The sequence below is a fragment of the Pleuronectes platessa genome, chromosome 13, assembly GCF_947347685.1.
Source record: "Pleuronectes platessa chromosome 13, fPlePla1.1, whole genome shotgun sequence".
In the NCBI taxonomy this organism is placed as follows: Eukaryota; Metazoa; Chordata; class Actinopteri; order Pleuronectiformes; family Pleuronectidae; genus Pleuronectes; species Pleuronectes platessa.
Window position 1 is genome coordinate 22,261,592 of NC_070638.1, and position 21,368 is coordinate 22,282,959.

The 21,368-nt window shown below is 43.4% G+C and overlaps 1 protein-coding gene across 1 annotated transcript in view; it reads right to left on the reverse strand.

The window, feature by feature from the left end:
• The window catches only part of LOC128455249 (potassium voltage-gated channel subfamily H member 6-like), a 52,057-nt gene that overhangs the window by 20,873 nt on the left and 9,816 nt on the right, over nt 1–21,368 (reverse strand). The window contains 5 exon segments of the mRNA XM_053438933.1: nt 2,267–2,439; nt 16,861–16,962; nt 17,429–17,508; nt 18,382–18,545; nt 20,186–20,642. Coding sequence (XP_053294908.1) covers nt 2,267–2,439; nt 16,861–16,962; nt 17,429–17,508; nt 18,382–18,545; nt 20,186–20,642 — 976 coding nt within the window.

Genomic DNA, 21,368 nt, shown 5'->3' on the forward strand with positions numbered 1-21,368 from the left:
CGACCCCCCCGCACATAATTTAGAATTATATATTATTGTCACTATCACCAATCTCTGCACCTTATCACGTGCCCATAACTCTCTTACTGTATATATTGTTGTTCTATTTTATTTTTTTATTTTGTTGTTTTATGGTGCACCAACCACACCAAGACAATTTCCTGTATGTGCAATTATACATGGCAAATAAATTAATTCTGATTCTGATTCTGATTCTGATCTGATCTGATTCTGATTCTGATTCTGATTAGCCACCTGAAGGGGAATGATGCCGGGACGGAGATGTACAGTGCCTTGCATAAGTATTCACCCCCTTTGGACTTTTCTACATTTTGTCATGGTATAACCACAGATTAAAATTTATTTCATCGTGAGTTTATGCAATGGACCAACACAAAATAGTGCATCATTTGGAAGTGGGGGGAAATATTACATGGATTTCACAATTATTTACAAATAAAAATCTGAAAAGTGTTGAGTGCATATGTATTCACCCCCTTTACTGTGAAACCCCTAACAAAGATCTGGTGCGACCAATTGCATTCACAAGTCACATTTGCAAGTCACATAATTAGTAAATAGGGTCCACCTGTCTGCAATTTAATCTCAGTATAAATACACCTGTTCTGTGACGGACTCAGAGTTTGTTGGAGATCATTACTGAACAAACAGCATCATGAAGACCAAGGAGCTCACCAAACAGGTCAGGGATAAAGTTGTGGAGAAATATGAAGCAGGGTTAGGTTATAAAAAAATATCCAGAGCTTTGAACATCTCTCTGAGCACCATAAAATCCATCATAAGAAAATGGAAAGAATATGGCACAACCGCAAACCTACCAAGAGGAGGCCGTCCACCCAAACTGAAGAGTCGGACAAGGAGAAAATTAATCAGAGAAGCAACCAGGAGGCCCATGGTTACTCTGGAGGAGTTGCAGAGATCCACAGCTGAGGTGGGAGAATCTGTCCACAGGACAACTATTAGTCGTCTACTCCACCAATCTGGCCTTTATGGAAGAGTGGCAAGAAGAAAGCCATTGTTGAAAGGGATCCATAAAAAATCCCGTTTAGAGTTTGCCAGAAGCCATGTGGGAGACACAGCAAACATGTGGAAGAAGGTGCTCTGGTCAGATGAGACCAAAATTGAACTTTTTGGCCTCAATGCAAAACGCTATGTGTGGCGAAAACCCAACACTGCCCATCACCCTGAGCACACCATCCCAACAGTGAAACATGGTGGTGGTAGCATCATGCTGTGGGGATGGTTCTCTTCAGCAGGTACAGGGAAACTGGTCAGAATAGAGGGAAAGATGGATGGAGCCAAATACAGGGAAATCCTTGAAGAAAATCTGATGCAGTCTGCAAAAGACTTGAGACTGGGGCGGAGGTTCATCTTCCAGCAGGACAATGACCCTAAACATACAGCCAGAGCTACAAAGGAATGGTTTGGATTAAAGAATGTTAATGTCCTAAAATGGCCCAGTCAAAGCCCAGACCTCAATCCAATAGAGAATCTATGGCAAGACTTGAAGATTGCGGTTCACAGACGGTCTCCATCCAATCTGACTGAGCTTCATCTTTTTTGCCAAGAAGAATGGACAAACCTTTCCATCTCTAGATGTGCAAAGCTGGTAGAGACATACCCCAAAAGACTTGCAGCTGTAATTGCAGCGAAAGGGGGTTCTACCAAGTATTGACACAGGGGGATGAATACTTATGCACCCAACAGATGTCAACTTTTTTGTTCTCATTATTGTTTGTGTCACAATAAAATTTATTTTGCACCTCCAAAGTACTATGCATGTTTTGTTGATCAAACGGGAAAAAGTTTATTTAAGTCTATTTGAATTCCAGTTAGTAACAGTACATAATGGGAAAAAGTCCAAGGGGGGTGAATACTTATGCAAGGCACTGTATATAGGATGAGAAGCATATTTGAGTTTTTTTCAGTGTCACAGCATCACCTCAGTGCTCAAGGGCTCCCTTTGAAGGAATATTAAAATAAACCCATTTATTTCCATGTTATTTTTTGTCAAAGTCACATGGAGCTACTGCAGAGGGGCTCCCGAGTTGCGTGTTTGCCGACCCCCACCATAAATCAATCTGCAGATCAGACATATTTGTCAGCAGTTCATATGCTAATTGTTTAACAGTTTGTTTGTTCCATTCTAGCAGCAGTTCAGAGGACAGCATGGGAAACCTTACATCGCCATAATAAACTAATGTCAGTCAGAACAGAGTCAGTATTGTGTAAATTTTCAACCAACCTCAGTAGAAATGTAGCAGAGTAAGGGGTGAAAATTGCTGTGTAAATCACTAAGAGCAGAACCACCCAGTCCCACACAGCTTTGAATGGACTGTAGTGAAGGATGGTCCACTTGTGGATCCTGGGAGTCTGCAGTTTATACTCTGGCAACACATCGGCCCCCAGAGACAGGACCTAGAGGAGAGAGAGAAGGAGTCTGATCACTCTTGGGTTAACATGCAGTGTGTTTGTAATGTATCGTCCCACGTAGAGTTGGCAGAGCTCCTTATTAAAGATTCTCCAAGTGTATGGAAGACTACAGGTTGGGTGGGACGACAATAAAAATCCAGATCTAGTGACTTTAAATGTGGTTTATTTAAATCTCATAAAGATGGCGGCACAGTGCACAGAGGCAGCGGCTCAGTGCTCCCTACAACATTACGAGGAGGACCGCTCTCCCCTATGATCAGAGGAGAGGAACTGAAGAGGGTTTCATGTTTTAAGTTGTTAGGGGCCAACATCACTGAGGACATCATATGGTCAGCCAATTCCAATGCTGTGATAAAAAATCAGCTTTGCATTTACCGATCACTTAAGAAAAAACACCTGTCTGCAGAGCTGCTCAAGGCATTTCATCCAGAAAATAATCCAATTCTGCCTGCCAACAATAGATGACATCCTTAGAGCATGCTGCCTCTACAGAGCCAGCAACATCCTGAAAGATTAAACTCTCATCAGCTCTTTTCGCTGGACGGCGCTACAGGGCCTTCAAATCCCACACCTCCAGGCTGAGAAACAACTTTTCCCCATGCACCATTATTAAACTGAACTGTAATAAATTCCTCCCACATACTGCCATCACCTCTGCATCATCATAATATCTCCGGGCGAACGCATAGACTTTTTATTGTAAAGTGCAATCCACTGGTCATACTTTACTTTTTACAGTGCCCATGTTAATGATAAGGTGTTTTTCCTTATTCCTTTATTTATTCATCAATGATGAATGTGACAATGTTTGTGTAGGAATGTGAAGATGTATGTATAGTTTTTTAGGTGCTGCACAACAATTTGTTGTAAAAACTTGTGCAATGACGATAAAGCTTTGTAATTGTAATCTAATTTATAAAGGTACTTTTGTTTCCTTGGTGGAGGTACGCACTCTACTGAGTACCATTCTAGTTTATTCATGTCACCATAAATGTACTGTGGAGTTGCACTCTGCTGATCTATAGGCAACTGACAGGAACTAACACTTCCTGTTGAATCACCAAATACACAATTAAATACTCTTCTTTTAAGGCCAAGTCCAAAGGCAGCCCAAGACAAATCTAGAGAGGAGGCTTTTAAATGTGTGTTGTCTCACGCACACAGACCTGATAGAACAGATACACTAGGTGCTTTTACACATGAAATGAACCCCGGGACCCTCTGGACATTATCTTGAGGGGCTGCAGATGCACCTCCAGGTAACCTTTGAACTTTCTGCAAAGTTTCTCGATGTTTATGTGAGAACACAGCAGGAGATCCTCCGCAGGATTCAACACAGCGAGTGAGGGGTTAATGACACTTTTTTGAATGTCACAGACACAAAGTTGAAAGAAAACAAATATTTCTGGATGAAAAAGCAGTGCCGCACGCGTAGAAGACACCAACAAAGAAGTCAGGAGAGCTTTTGGGGATGGGGGTTATGTGGTCTCCGCAGCAGTATTAATACGTATGTGTTTCCTGTGGCGATGTTGTTTACCCCCAGTTTCACACAGTTGACAGAGCAAACAGAGGCTATTTTGGGCTCAGCATCTTGCCCAAGGACACACACACCCCGACCCACATGCATGTAGACCCTGGGGAAAGAGCGGTATAATTAATCAGCAGCTGATTTAAAATCCTTTGGGATCCACTCCTACACACCAGCAGCAACAAGGCCAAGCGGTCAAGGACAGTCAGGGGTCTGACTGGACATCTTGATGGATGGAGAACTGGGATGTAGAGATGATGAAAGAGATTTCTCCCAAAACATCTTCAAATTGAATTTTAAAAAGCCTGTTTTTAAATTTACAGAGTACTTAAAAGGCCCATATTTCACACCTTTCTGGGATTTAATTTGGTACCGGCTGGGTGGGTCTGAGTGTAGAGTGCGATTTCAAGATGACATCATCTGGAATTTGGAAGTACGAAACGCAACGTTTCAATAACATATTTCTTCGAATGGACAGAGTGAAAAAGTCTACGGAGTGACTGTTTCCATACTTTGAGGGGACATACTGACCCCCTTCAAGTAATTACGGAGAGTAAAAGCACAGCAAATGTATTTTACACAATATGGGCCCTTTAATGTTACAGATCAGGGAACCTTCCCGCAGTAAAGTACAATATTATACAGCTCTTCATTTTAATACTTCTCTCCATCAGTACCAAGAGCACTGCAAAGTTTACTATACACGGACATTGTATCCAGATTACTGGAATGTCACTACAGAGTAAATAATTTATTGAATAATAATTAATATAACAATGAAAATAACTGAGTGCGTCTGTTTCCTGACATCTCATTCTTCCCACCATGTTGCAGACATCAGTAAAAAAAATGGTCTGATGTGTTTAAAAGTCAAGGTGTAACTGTTGCTTTCCTTTAAACAGCATCCAGAATATTAAATTGGCAGTGTGTCTCGTTCCTTCAACTCAACTACAGGATTCGGGAAATACTATCTGCCCGAAATGCGATGCTACCAAGCAGTACAATCACAGCTCTTGCGGTCTGCATCACCTTTTTTGGGGGTGCACCCTATGCGTAGGGCTCTGCATAGGGCAACATCTATAGGCTTCGACGCAGACGCATGAATTGGTCTTTACTCCAAGAGAAAGAGAGAGGGGCTACTCCTGCAGTTGCTCCTCTCTCTCTCCTCTACGTTGCAGGTCAAAGGCTGAGAAGATCCTCAGACAGCCCAACCACCCTGGAAAGTCACTATTCTCCCGGCTGCTGTCAGGCCAGAGATTTCGCTGCCTGAGAACCGACACAGAGAGGATGAGGAGGAGTTTCTTCCCTCAGGTCCTCTATTTGTTCAACTCTCAGCGTAAAACCGGACTCTGTACAGTTGCATACAGTTCCTCACTTTACATGTATATATTATAGTATTTTTATACTTCACCTGTAATACTATTGTGTGCTAATGTTATATTGTGTCTTTTTTTTAAACTATTTTAAAAACTGGATTCAGGCACAGTAACATTAAATTGCATTTCATTTAGCTGACGCTTTTATCCAAAGCGACCTACAATAAGTGCATTCAACCATAACATATTTCACTGTGCATTGTACAATGTATAATTGCATATGTGACAAATAAAGCTTGTACTATCTTATCTTACAGAGATATTTACTGGTGCTGATATGCTGAGTCAGCAGTGCATGAACGTGCGGAGCAAGATTTAGCTATAGTCCCACCTACCAGCTCATTAAAAAGTTTTATTCTCATATTCAATTGTTACTGTTCCCAATTTCACACGTTCTCCCAGTGACTGTGTGAGGTTCATCTGGGCACTCCAGCTTCCTCCTACAGTCCAAAGACATGCAGATTGGGGTTAGGTTAATGAAGACTTAAAACTGATGGTAGGTGTGAATGTCAGTGTGACTGGTTGTGTCGGGACCTGTGATGAACTGTCGAACTGTCCAGGGTGTACCCCCATCTCGCCCAATGGCAGGAATTGGCTCCGCCCCTCACCCTTGCAACCCTCAAAGGAAAAGTGTTTCAGATAATGGATGGATTGACTCAATAAACATCTCTCACTGCTTAACACACACACACAGTTCCACTCACCTCATGAGCTACTACAGAAGAGATGCTGACAGCTCTCTTTACTCTGGTGTTTCCATGTTTGCTCCCCACACCGGACGGGTCGTCCTGAGACACGCTAGTGTCTGGAACACTCACTGAAGACATTGCTGACGACAACACAACTGTAATTCAACCTGTTTGTCCTCTCGCCTGTGTGTCAGGCTCTCTTCTTCTTTTTCTCTCGCTTGGTCTCAGATGCTGGTGTATGAACTTTCGGTTTTCATGGTCTTTTTTTCTCTGTCCTTCTCCATGACAGTTACCCTGTCAAAATGAGCATTTCCCTCTTTTCCTTCTCCCCTTTTATTTCCTGTCTTTCCACTTCTCACCAACTTCATCTCTAAGAGTGTGTTACTCTCTTGACTTACTTCTTGTCTAAAGCCATGTGGAGCTTCACGTATGCTTCACCTCATGAAGGGTCAGCTGATTTCCATTTTCGATTCTTGGGCAAAAGTTAAATTCCTAGATAGATATATACCAGAAAGATCTTTTTCCTCTGTAGGAAAAATTGGAACCTGTACAGTTCAGGTAGAAATGCTTGATCTCACTTCCTGAGGTGAAGTTGGAGCTTTGAAAAACAGATGTCCTGTGGGTGGGGCCAAAATTAAATCGACAGAGATGTCGTCAGTAAATCCACAATAGTCTTCAGCAGCTGATTCATCACAATAGAAGACCCAGGTAAAACTCATCCAATTGCAGAAGAAGTAAAAGTTTTCCTCTGAATCTCCTCTATCTGTCCTGGAATCATGAGACAGATTTACAGAAAAATCTCTCCATGTCTGTCCCGTCTCCCATTAACTACATCACTATGCCCCAGCTTCAGCACTGGTCCTCCTCAGCACCTCTGGTCCCACACACTGATCCATCCTACCTCTCTTATCCATTCACCCCTTCTCTCTCCTCCCCCTGTTTGACTCCCTCCTTTATTTTCTCTCTCCTCCCTCCTCCCCCCTCCGTTCCTCTCCATCATGTACAATGATGTATTTTCACTCTGTAAGACAAACGGCATGCAGGCTGTTCAGTTATTAGGTGGCAAACATCACATTAAGTCTCACTTAAAGTAGGTTTTTTTATTATGCAAATCTTTTTGTGATTACAGGCCATTGCTCACGATGATGTGCTGCTTTGTGGTTGACATATAAATATCAGGTTTGCTGTAAAACAATGTAATTGACTGCATGAACTCATCAGGATGCTGCTAAAAGAAAAGCTCAGGGCTTACCAAACTGTTCATCCTGAGGGGAACATGGATGTCTGTGCTAAGTTTTATGTCTTCCATCAAATAGATGTCAAAAGATCTACAAAGCTCAGAACTACAAATGTACACTATATTGTATAAAACGATCAGGCTTCAACAAATCATTTGCTTGAATTGTTTGGGAATATCTGAACAATATTGTGCCAATCGATCAAATAGTGTAGATGTTGAAATATTTCATTGGAATAGAGAAAACTTCCAGGTGGATCTACCAACACTGACCTAGAGCCATACTGCTAACAGAACTAAAATGCATTTTAAATATGCATATTATTACATACGTATTTATATTGTATAAGTTACTCCGTTGTGCCTGTTTGAGTCCCTATATTTCCTTTGTATTACAGTCCAACTCTTTTGTTGAGTTTAAACAGATCTCTTTATATTTCTAGCTGCTTCTTTTAAAGAAGAGGTTGCTACACATTTGTAGGTACTCAAACCCAAAGGTAGGAGTCACCGAGGGCAAAAACCCTCATCCGCTATATGAATGCTGTCAGTTGTATTCAAAAGAATGCACGGCACTGCCAGAGCCACTGTCATAATGTTAGAATCTTCATCCATCCATCATCTATACCTTTTATTATAAGGAAAGCAGCAGGGTACATGGAAGCAGATCGGCAGTCTGTCACACTAAAAGAGACAAAAAACCATTCAGAGTCAGTTAAATTTTTGTAAAATTAATGCTTTCAATTAATCTTTGAGTTACCCGTTCCTGAGGGTTACTGCTGGAATCATTCCCACAGCCCTTTTGTTTGTCTGAGCCCCCTGAAAGATTGATTAAATTGCATCAAATGTTCACCGTTCACAGTCAAACACAAGGTTTGTATTCTCAGCATCAACCACTGGAGAGCTTTTTCCAAAGGTTATGTTTTGACATACGAAAAATACCACCTCAAGACTTTAATAAATGACAGACGGCAACCGTTACAGTGGATGCAGGGATGTAAAAATCTTAATCCCCCTTTTTTTTTTACATCACCAAACTTCTCAAGACAGCTAAAACATTTTATTTATGGTACATCCAGCCTATGTTCTCTCAATTCATTTTATTAAATTACAGTTTGGTGATTTTTTTGTTAAATATTACATTAGGGTGCTGGTTTCTGATATTACTAGATTATTTTGTTGAGTTGTATTGAGTTATATCAATTAGCTCTGGGGCAAGAAACAAATTAAGTCTTCACATATGTGACCATATATTCATGCATCCAGCTATAACTTTGTTGTCATATAGAGATATATGGAAAGAGGAAATGATATCTGCTTTCTTGATGCGTCCGTGAGACAGAAGGACAACCAGTATCACACAGACGGACTCGATTCTGTGTTCACATTGTTGTCCCCAGAAGTCCTTCTGACAGTCATGCAAAAATTATAAACTATAATTTGTTGGGTCCAAGGGGATTTATGTTTTTTATGAATACTATGATTCTATAGCTCCACAATTTGACACAGTGGCCATCTTATCAACAAACATATGGAAATTGCAATTCCAAGTAATCCATTTTAATTGGACTGGCCTCAAAAGACAATAAGACAGAATATTAGGGTTAGGGTTAGGGTTAGGGTTAGGGTTAGGGTTAGGGTTAGGCTGTAATACTACAGCTGTCTGCAGAGTGGCTTGTGAGGTCAGATTGGCTCTCAAGATCTCCTCCATGTTCAACCTTCTCTTCTGATCTGACGTGCTCTATTCCAACTCTGTATACCCACTGATAGCGAGGACTCAGAAGGCCCACATCCTCCACCATATGTGGGAGCCTGGCTTTGCAAAAGCAAACAGTGGGTACACAAAACCGGAAAAAGAGCAGTCAGACGCAGGGGTTGTGGTGAATATAACATAAGGTTTATTTATAACTTGAGGGGAAAAGGGAGGAGGGCGTCCAAAGGTAACTCGAAACTCTTCACCTGGTTGGCAGTTTGCATCTGGGGCTCCGTTGGGCTATTCCTTATCCAACAAGAGAGAGAGACAGCCATTATTTCTCTTCATGAAAGTAGACAGGCAGGCCGCTGGCCTCTTACCCTGACAATGTTTGGCTGTAAGCGTCTGGGTCTCTTTCCTCTGCAGCTCTGGGCTTTCACTCCTTTGTTTGAGGTTTTTAAGATGGCTCCTGATTGCCCGGCTGCTTCACTCCACCTGTGAGGGACAATCAGAGCCACCTGGGAGGGGAGGAGTTCCCTATGATTATCCTCTCGAGTAGTACCGCCCATCCAACACCACGCCCCTTAGCTTCCTCTGCCTGGCTGTCCTCAGCCATGTGGGGCACTGATCATCGGCTGGGTCCTCACATACCCCCCTCCTCAGCTCCGAACCACGGTGGGGAGCGGCCGACCAAAGGCAGTCGTCCCTTCTTGACATTGCATCAGCGTTCCCATGCAGCTTTCCGGCTCTGTGTTCCACTGTAAACTTAAAGTCCTGTAGATTTAGAAACCAACGGGTTATTCTGGCATTCCTATCTTTGTTGAGGGCCATCCACTTCAATGGAGCGTGGTCAGTGACCAATGTAAACTCTCGCCCCAGTAGGTGATATCGTAGTTTTTCTATTGCCCATTTAACCGCTAGACACTCCTTTTCTATTGTTGCATAATTTCTCTCATGGGGAAGCAGTTTGCGGCTAACAAAGATTATGGAGTATTCACTTCCATCATGTACTTGGGACAGGACTGCCCCAAGGCCTACCTCTGACGCGTCTGTCTGAATTACAAACCTCTTGCCAAAGTCGGGGGTGTGTAGCACGGTTTCGCTGCAAAGGGCTTTCTTCAAGGCGTTGAAGGCCAGCTGTGTTTGTTCCGTCCACTTCACCCGGTTGGATGCACTTTTGCTTGTCAGCTCATGTAAGGGGGCTGCTAAAGAGGCAAATTTAGGGATGAATTGTCTGTAATACCCCAATAACCCTAGGAAGGTTCTCACCTGACGTTTGGTCTGGGGTTGGGGCTAGGTGGTTATGGCATCCACCTTCTTTACTTGGGGTTTCACATTTCCTCGTCCAACAGTATACCCCAGGTAATTCGCCTCCTCCAAGGCGAGTGAGCACTTTGCGGGGTTGGCTGTCAATCCTGCCTCTCGTAAGGCCTGGAGAACAGCTGCCAGGTGCTGCAGATGGATCTCCCATAATGTGCTGTGGATAACAATGTCGTCCAAGTATGCCGCCGCGTAGGCCTGGTGTGGCCGGAGCACTTTATCCATGAGCCTCTGGAACATTGCTGGGGCTCCATGAAGACCAAACGGGAGAACTTTATAGTGGAAGGCGCCGTCTGGCGTTGAGAAGGCAGTCTTCTCCCTTGCTTGTGGGGTAAGTGGAACCTGCCAATATCCTTTTGTTAAATCTAATGTGGAGATGAAGCGGGCAGGTCCTAACCTCTCGACCAGCTCATCTACTCGGGGCATAGGGTAGGTGTCAAACAGAGAAATTTCATTTAACTTTCGATAGTCATTGCAGAACCTAATGCTGCCATCCGGCTTCCCAAAAAGGACTATAGGACTGGACCAGGCACTGTGTGACTCCTCCACCACCCCAAGGTCAAGCATTTTCCTCACCTCGTTTCTGATGGCCTCCCGTCTGGCCTCTGGGATTCGGTATGGTCGTAGCCTTACCATCTTTCCCGGCTCTGTTCTGATGTCATGGGCGATGGCTGTTGTTCGACCCGGGGCCTCAGAGAAGACATCTCTGTCCCTATTGAGCAGTTCTCGGAGGTCTTGTCCTTGCCTGGATGACAGCTGGTCACTCATGTTCACTGGCGGGAGGACCTGGGGAGGCAGGTTAGCTAGCAGGACATTAGAGGGGACAGGGAGAGGCTCATGCCATGGCTTCAGCAAATTTACATGGTAAAGTTGCTCGGCTTTCCTACGGCCTGTCTGCCGCACACGGTAATTCACAGGCCCCACCTTTTCCAGTATTTCACAAGGCCCTTGCTGCTTGGCTAAAAACTTGCAGTCATTCGTTGGAAGTAAAACCATTACCTTGTCTCCTAGTTTGAACTCTCTCACCTGGGCTCCCCGGTTGTATACCTGTGCCTGCTGCGCTTGCTGCATGTGCTCCCGAACTAAGGGCCAGACTTGGGTCATTCTGTGGTGCATTTGTTCCACGTGCTCCACGATGCTGCGCTGGGTGGACGGCTGCTGTTCCCAGGCTTCCTTGGCCACATCCAGCAAGCCCCGGGGTCTCCGACCGTACAAAAGCTTGAATGGTGAAAATCCAGTGGAACCCTGGGGTACTTCCCGTATAGAGAACAGGATATACGGCAGCAGCTGGTCCCAGTTCTTACCGTCAACATCGATTACCTTGCGCAGCATGTGTTTCAGGGTTTTGTTGAACCTCTCTACAAGTCCATCTGTCTGAGGGTGATAGATGGAGGTTCGGATTTGTCTCACCTTTAGACTTCGGCACAGACATTTCATCACTTTGGACATAAAGCAGGACCCTTGGTCTGTCAGGATTCCATCCGGCAGGCCCACTCTACTGAAGAGCAGAAACATCTCTGGCGACCACCTTCCCAGTAGCAGACCGTAGAGGAATCGCCTCCGGGTAACGGGTTGCGTAATCCATTATGACTAGAATATAGCGGTGGCCACGGCTAGACTTCGGTAAGGGCCCAACTATGTCCATGCCAATCCTGCTAAAGGGTGTTTCAATAATTTGAAGGGGTATCAAAGGACTTCGGTAATCTACCTTTGGGGAGTTGATTTGACACTGGGCACAATGTCGGCAGTACTCCTCCACGGCCCTTTTGACTCCCGGCCAGTTGAAACGGCTGAGAACACGTTCATAAGTCTTCTCCCTCCCTAAATGTGCCCCTAATAAGTGGGAGTGGGCTAGGTACAACACTTTTGAAGCATAGTCTTTGGGGATAAGCAACTGTTCACAGATATCCGAGTTCTTCTTAGTTACCCGGTATAACACCATATTCTTGACCATGAAATGTGGAAATGACACTTGACTCACCCCAGCCTGCTTTTGACCCTCTATAACTTGGACGTCTCTCCAGGCTTGGGTCAGGTTGGGATCCTGCAGCTGGGCCGAGCCGAATTGTCCTGGTCTGAGCCCTCCCTCCATATCAGCTTCTGGAAATTGAGAAAACACCTCATCTGATTGTATGTCTTCCAGGGGCTCCACCTCTGCTGCCCGTTCAGGGTCTGTTGCTGTAGTCTGGGTGTGGACGGCTGCCTCCCTTTCGTCATTAGTATCTTCTGCAGGGCTGCCATCAGGGGATACTGCTGCCCAGGCGGGCCGAGCTACAGAAGACTTTCCCATCTTCACCAGTCGTTTTCTGGTTTGCCGTCTTGGTTCCCTTGCCTCCGCTGGCCAGTACCGTGAGAAGAGGGGGCTGTCCCGGCCGAAAAGCACAGGAACCGGCAGTTGCTTGACGACCCCAACCTGCAGAGTGTATCGTCCTCGAGGAGTGATCACTTGGATTTTGGAGGTTGGATACTTCCGGGTATCCCCATGGATGCAGGACACAGCCATCTCTTCACCCCAGGGTGCACTGGCGAATTGTGGTCGAACTAGAGAGACCATACTTCCGGAGTCTAAGAGGGCCTCAGTGTCTTTCCCAGCAATCTTTACCAGAAACTTTGGGGCTGGTGCTCCCTCATGGGCCCAACAGGTAGTGAGGTGGTGGCAGTAGAGACCCTCGTTATCGCCAGACCCGGCTGTCGGCATTGGCTCATCCCGACCCGGACACTCTCTGGCTAGGTGTCCCTCTCTGCCACAGGAAAAACATCGGGAGATTGGAGAAGGCCACTGGGTTCGTCTTGCAGCCGGTCTGGTCCAGGCAGGAGGTGTTCGGGCTGGTGGGGAACTTACAGCTTTGCCTACCATCTCTCTCTCTGCCTTGGCTTTAGAATGGCTTGGCTTGTTATTTTCTGGCTGCATCAGACTAGCCATCACCTGGTGATTTTCTAATAAGGCTATTAATGTGTCCACATTGGAAGGCCCCTGCTGGGCGACATACCTCTTGACATCATTTGGCAAGCCTCGTGTACACCTGTCAATCACCACTCTGTCCACTATGGGCGGCCCTTCTGCTTCTTCCAGCCAGCTCCTGGTGTGACGGACTAGCCCCATCACCTGTGCCCGGACGGGGAGAGCAGGGTCGTAGCTCCAGTCATGTACTCGCTGTGCCTTGGCGAGGAGGCTAAGTCCATACTGTGCTAGGATGGCAGTCTTCACCTTATCATAATTCACGGCATCTGCAGCTGAAAGATCCCGACAGGCTTTCTGAGCTTCACCCAGTCTGTTTTTGGCCATTTCTCTCTCGTTGCCGTCCTTTCAAACAGCGCCACATAGGTCTCGACGTCATCATCTGGCGTCATTTTAGTCAGCAACTCTCTTGGTTTCCGCTCCTCCGATTTCCCTGTTGCTCTACTACAGCTGTCTGCAGAGTGGCTTGTGAGGTCAGATTGGCTCTCAAGATCTCCTCCATGTTCAACCTTCTCTTCTGATCTGACGTGCTCTATTCCAACTCTGTATACCCACTGATAGCGAGGACTCAGAAGGCCCACATCCTCCACCATATGTGGGAGCCTGGCTTTGCAAAAGCAAACAGTGGGTACACAAAACCGGAAAAAGAGCAGTCAGACGCAGGGGTTGTGGTGAATATAACATAAGGTTTATTTATAACTTGAGGGGAAAAGGGAGGAGGGCGTCCAAAGGTAACTCGAAACTCTTCACCTGGTTGGCAGTTTGCATCTGGGGCTCTGTTGGGCTATTCCTGATCCAACAAGAGAGAGACAGCTATTATTTCTCTTCATGAAAGTAGACAGGCAGGCCGCTGGCCTCTTACCCTGACAATGTTTGGCTGTAAGCGTCTGGGTCTCTTTCCTCTGCAGCTCTGGGCTCTCACTCCTTTGTTTGAGGTTTTTAAGATGGCTCCTGATTGCCCGGCTGCTTCACTCCACCTGTGAGGGACAATCAGAGCCACCTGGGAGCGGAGGAGTTCCCTATGATGATCCTCTCGAGTAGTACCGCCCATCCAACACCACGCCCCTTAGCTTCCTCTGCCTGGCTGTCCTCAGCCATGTGGGGCACTGCTCGCCGGCTGGGTCCTCACACCACTTAAAGGGAACCAATATTAGAGATTTTGAGAATAAAGATGTAATATATATATATTTTTTTGTTGTGAAATCCCGAGTAAAAGTCAAAAAATATATTAGAATAAAGTCATAATATTTCAAATATTTCAAAAATGTATCCTGTATGACTTCAAGTGTTATGAGAATAAAGTTGTAATTTAATGAGAAAATTTGTTCTATATGGCTCCTTATTCAGGGCAGACAGTTTCTTCCAAAATCATTTGTCCTGATTATTAAAATAATCAAATAGGATTTTATTTTTGTGTATATATATATATACAACTTTTGTCTTGTAATATTATGAACTTAATTTTAATATAGTAGTTTCCCTAATACTGTTGTTGGTGTTTAGGGTGTCTGACAGTGATGGTAAATGGAAGTGACTCTGGTGGTGTAAATGAACAGGTATTTTGGGAAAATGTCCACTGCAGTGCCTCAAGCTTCCATGAGTCATCCTAATTATAGCTAACAAAAGCCTATCTAATCAATGCATATGCACGCACACACACATACACACAGGAACAGTGTTGAGGGCAGCCACCTGCTCTGTTTCCATCATTAAGTCATTATCTCTGACCTTGTCCCCCCTCTCTCTCATAGAGATAGAACAAGAAAGGATATCATAAAGGATATAGTCATGACAGCTCAGTGCATTAACCACAGTTTACACCACAGAGAAATTTCTCATCAAGGATTTATACCAGACGAATTTCTTGTGTGATTAGGAAGATAACACATCAAATACAGAAGGAAGCAGATTGACTACACACTGATGAGCTCACTCATTTCCCTCTGTTGGGAATATGTGGCGCAGCTGATCAGTTTGGATTTAAAATTAGACAAGTGAAATATATTAAGAATATATTACAGCTACTTCTACTACTTCTCACTTTACCACGAGCCATCAATGTGGCGTCAGATACTGCTTCTGCTATGCACAGCCTGTTGAAGCACAGAGAGTACACTGATTGTATCCTGTTGTCCAAACGAAGGACTCCAAAGATGTCATCAAAATGCTCATGGCCATGGCAAATTAAATATGGTCATCAGTGGGTGACCCCTCATTAATCATGTGGACAAGAATGTGGCCCACAGCAGAAGTGTCTCCAGTGTAAGTCGGGACCTCTGTCCTGAAATAGCTGAGAGAATGGGGGACAGTGAGGGAGACACTGTCCCTTTGCACCAGACGCAAAGCTGGAACGTAAAGTAAAGACAGCATGACAGTCTGACTCCAATTATCAAACTATTTCAAACAACCTCTTGTGACTACTCCTGCTCCTCCCTGTTTGTCCTGTGTGTTGTGTGTAAGTGTTTTGTGTAACTGTGGGCACCTGGGCCCGGTGTCCACAGTCTACAAAGTGTGACCTTCACTAACAGTCTCTCTCTCTCCTTCTCTGTAGACACCCATTGGTTATCAATCAATCAATCAAATATTATTTGTATAGCCCATATTCACAAGTCACAATTTGTCTCATAGGGCTTATCAAGGTGTGACATCCTCTTATCCTCCAACTTTGAACAGGGGATCCATCCCCCAGGGGTCCATCCCCCAGGAAAGACAGAAGTGCAAAAAATGTGACGTGTAACTGTGAACATCAACAAAATAACAGTTGCGGTTTTGTTGTAGCCTTAGTTGTCTTCAGTGGCATTATTAATTTTTGGTTTACATGCACCTTGCATCACTCACACATCATGTTCACTCTCACACACACACATACACACACAAACACACACACACACACACACACCCTCCACCACAGATTCTACAAACAGCTCACACTCCAATGTGTTCATTTTTGTAACTTTGGTTAACCCTCAGTTGGCTTAATAAATATACTTTTGTTAACATTTAACAGTGGTGTGTCTGCCGTTTTTCAGACATTTCACTGGTGTGTCAAATCAACAAATATACAGTATTGGTTAAAAAAACGGTGTAAAGTTTAAATACATCACTCATTGACAAACAATCTACAGTTTTCCCAATATAGCGTTTACTATTATCTTGTATTTGATTAATGGATAAAACTATTTCCCATGTTGTCTTCTACATCATCACAGCAATTTGTGTCAGCTGTAAAACCTGTTTATACTTCAATATTACAGAGCGCTCATCCTCAAACCAGAAGTCCAGGTGTTTGATCCCAGTCTCCCCCATTTGCGTACCGAAGTGTCCTGGGGCAAGGTAATGAACCCCAAATTACCCCTTATAGAAAAAAGTGCTGCCCATAGATGCACTGTATGAATATTTGTGTGAATGGGTGAATGGCAATAAACTGTACTGTAAAGAACTTTGAGTGGTCATCAAGACTAGAAAAGCACTTTATAAATACAAACCATTTACCGCTTACCATTCCATTGGAAGTAATACTTTCTACATGTAACTCAGAACTATGAGAAAAGCACCAACACCTTCAGCAGGTGCACACAAAGCTTGAGTAACTGAGTCACCTACTAACCTGAGTGACCTTCTCAGTGACATGGTGCGTTCTGTCGATCAGTTTGCAAGGAGGTCTGATTTCACCAGGAGGTAAGTGGGCCAGAGGGCTTTGGGTCATCTGCTGCACACACACACACACACACACACACACACACACACACACACACACACACACACACACACACACACACACACACACACACACAGAGAGATACAACAAAAACATGTATTCTTTTTTAATCAGATTTTTGACACAGGTATTTGGGTAAAGTTTCAATTCAGATAAATGTATGAATGCAATAAGTAATAATGAAGAGAGGATACCTCACAACAACAAGTTACCTACAATTTAAAAATGCCAAACACATATGTAATCTGTGTAATGGTTAGGTTTTGGTAGAAAATGTAAGATTTATTCATATATTTAGCTTGCTGCATCATATGTTCAGCAAAATGTTTTCTTCTTTACAGGAATGTTTAATAAGCTAGAACCTCTAAAGCTCCAGGGATACATTTGTATTTTGGACATATATATGCACTGGAAGTGTGTGTGTGTGTGTGTGTGTGTGTGTGTGTGTGTGCGCTACCTGGCTGCTGGTTCGGCAACGCAAATCAGTGTCTGATGTCCCAACTGGCCCACTGGTCTTTCTGCCGGTTACCATACGAGCTACAGGGGAGATAGGGAACTAATGATTTTTCGAGTCCAGCTTTGAGAGCAGAGTTTCCACCCAGTTGGGCTGGCCCTTATTTAACTGTTCAGGTGGTTTTGGCCACATTAAAATAAATCACACCCTCCTCCTCTGCAAAATGTCAGATATGGCATATAGATTATTATTAGTAATTAAATTATTGTAAACCTGGTTTAAAATTAATCTGTATGTGTCGGTGTTTTCATTTAAAACCAAGAGAAATTATCAGTTGTCTTGGTTTTAAACTGGTCCAGAACAATCTGTAAGGGCTTTAACACTTCTTTTCTCATCCAGATAACACAGTAATGTTACAGGCTAACAGAGAATCCCAGATTGACAGTACTAACAGAGCAGAACAACCAGAAACATATGTTAAACTGTGTGGACATTTTTAAGAAAGTGCTGGAAGTCAAAACTGTACATTTTCGAATTTGTGGAAAGTCTGTGGTCTATTCACAGTTGTTGTTTCTTTACCTTTTCTGTCTTATAACCACCACTGTATACATGAATCACTGTAAATGCTTGAGCTAGTGTCCTCTACTGCCTGAATTAATTTACAGAGGGCAGGTAAACATGAGACATGTACACATCTCCCTTTCTAAAGAGGGCATTTACATTTAGAAGACAGTTGTTAACTCTTAAATCAAACTCTTTTGCTTAGAACATTGCATACAGCATTGATGGTAATTATACCTTTTCAAGGATGTAATATTGATGAAAAGGGCAAATGTAAAATAAATAAATGGCTTATTTTGTTCCACCCATTATGGTGTATGTTTGTTGACGTTTAAATTAGTTTACTTTGACTTTCTTAATTTATCTTCATTTGAAATACCGGGTTGAATACTCGCCTGTACAGCTGTTCCTCAGCTGCAGCCTCTTCTCCCAGTAACTCTGCCCACTCTTGATATCGTCCACTGAGGAGGAATGTTTTAAATTCCCGCAGCTGCCCTCAAAGCTACTGGACGGAGGGTGGATGCCATCTTCACCCTGGCCTCTCCTTCTCTGCGCTTTCCTACAGACAGACATGTACAACTGTAAAATGGCTGTCAGACCTTAAAGTGTCTGTTAGTGACCTGTTACAGTTAGACCCGCTTTCCTTTTTATTTCAATTATAGCCTCCCATGATCCATACTATGATACATACTCAGCTATATGTAAAATAGAAAAATTACCTATACACTACACAATAACTGAGGGGAAGAAGGGTGAATCAACACAATTGTGTCACAAGTTACAAATTATCTTTTGTTGACATTAGTACAAGATTATGCTCATTATTTATTATAAAGTGTAGTACTGCAATATCACGAAAAACAGCCTATTTAACTTTAAATGTATTGACTGTAACCCACCAATGAAATAGTCTTTTCTGTAATTCTGTGGCACATTTATGGCTCAATACATCAGGATGCTTCCGTTTAACTGTTGGTCCCTTTTCACAAACGAATACATTTTACTAGGAACTATTGTTGCAAATAATAGTCCTTATCCCCTCTTTGTTAATTTTTTTTTTTCCTACAAACAATAAATGAATGAAATTGAATGAAATCGATGAATGCATGTGAAAAAATACATTTTGCATGACGGCCCCCAAAATCATTTTGTTTTTTGCTGCACATTATCAGTTAGATTCAACCAAGCGCTTTCATTAACCTCATTTCAGCTGCAGTAGGCAGATGTTTCTTTTTTTAAAGTAATTACATAAACACTGTGAACAAATGCCAGATAAAGTTAGTGTGGGTCATTATACATAATATAATATGGTTAATGTGGTTTATAACACACTATAATGTAGCTGTATGCAGTTATAACAGTTTTTTCATATATTTGCCAACAATTGTAGCTTCCTGTGTTCATGTGTAGAGTCAGTGCATTAACATGCAATGAACAACAAAGCTGTAACAATATGTCAAACATATATAAACATGTCTATAAATGATAAATGGTCTATTTGTAGGGCTCTTTTCTAGTATTGATGACCACTCTTTCTAGTGAAGCCTTTTACCCATTTAAACACACATTGATAGAATAAATCTATGTGCAGCACTTTCTCTTTCATACACGACTCAAACTCTGGGCATAGCCATCAGGAGCAATTTTGGTTCAGTATATTTCCAAAGGACACTTGAATGGGGGAGAATGCAAAGCGTCTGGCTGGCGGGCAACTCGCTCTACCACCTGAGTCACAGCCATATAAACCCCATTATATATTGATATATAGTGTTTATAAAAGTTCACCAATCCCATGATTTTAAAGTTATTACAATCTCAGTAAAATTATTCTTACTTAACAGCCTAAAATTACCTTACTGCAGCTGTATTCCTCTGCCAACCAGTGCAGTGTCCATGTAATTATTTCTTTATTTTCCAGATTTATATAAGGCCACATGGCCTTGACCCTCTGACCCTTGCCCACCAAAATGTAATCAGTTCATCGCAGAGTCTAAGTTAATGGAAGACACTCCCTCAAGCTGATCTTAAGATATCACGTGAAGGAAAACATACTTTGTGAGGCTACTGTGACCTTAGGCTACCAAAATCAAGTGATTTAAATATTGAGTCAAAGTGAGTGTTTGTGCTAAATGTGAGAGGATTCCTGATGCTTTTCCAGAGACATAATTTTCAACCACTGGCTCTCGCCGGCATGGAGGCCTAAAAAAGGAAAAAGATTACCTTGGCACAGCATGAGTAGAGGTAAGAGGAGATGGGGGCAGACCAGTGTGAAGCACCCCCCCTCTCCTCCCTCCTCCTCCTCCTCCTCCTGTTCTTGTGTCCACCAGAAGAACATCATCATCACCTCCCTCTCTTCTCTTTCTGTCTCCCTCACTACTCCGCCTGGGTGCCTCCACGCCATCCCTCTCTCCTCCTCTCCCTGCTCCTCCTATTTGTTCCTCCTCATCATCCTCCGCGTCTTCTTTATCCCTCAGCATTAGCTCAGCCTCCTCCAGCTGCTGCCTCTGAGGGAGGGCCAGCAGTTTGTCCAGGGCCACAGACTCATGACCAAAGGGAGGGAGGTCAGCATGAGGAGAACCCAGCTCTGTGTCGTGGGACAGGGCACCTGAAGTGGAGGTGAGGGAGCGGAGGAAAAGGTGCAGACGCTGCCGCCAATCTTTTTGAAGACCAACAGGAAGAAAGTGATGTTTCAGTTACTTTTAGAATATAATTCTACAATAGTTTGTTGCTATAAATGAGCTACAACACCTCGACAGGTGATCAGCACAGAATACAGACCTGTAACACCAGTAGCAGAGTTCATGTCTTTACCACCGTAATGTCAAGTGAGTCAGGGGTAATCTGGCTTTTCTGATTCTCTTATTGATTTTGAACTATCATCCACAGTGATGCTGCCCATTCAGCAGCATCACAAGAAAAAACAAGAGCCAAGTTACCTGATAAAAGACGTGGAGGACTAGTTCCATGCTAATGTCAAAGTATCAAAGTTTATTGAACAATAATCTTGTCTGAGTTTAGACTCAATCTCAGTGTTTATCTTCCAGTTTGATTTACATTACACAGAAGTGTATTGAAAATCAATTATTCATTCTTTGGTCTCCCCAGCATTGAATATTAAAACAATTTGCATCACCAGTTGTCGAAAGAATCAACCTCTCTCCTGTAGGCCAGGTCATTGCCTTGATGAAGTGGACTTGACAGGACACCGGACTACGCCTATGGTCAGCAGTCTTAAGTGGGAATAAAAAAGGAGACAAAACCATGCCCTGTGGTGCTCCTTTTGGAGTTAAAATATATTTTCAAAAACTCGTTAATGTGTTAGCTAAAATGCTGGTAGAATAGTATTAAAAGCAATAGAAAAATCAAACTCATTTCAAGGTGG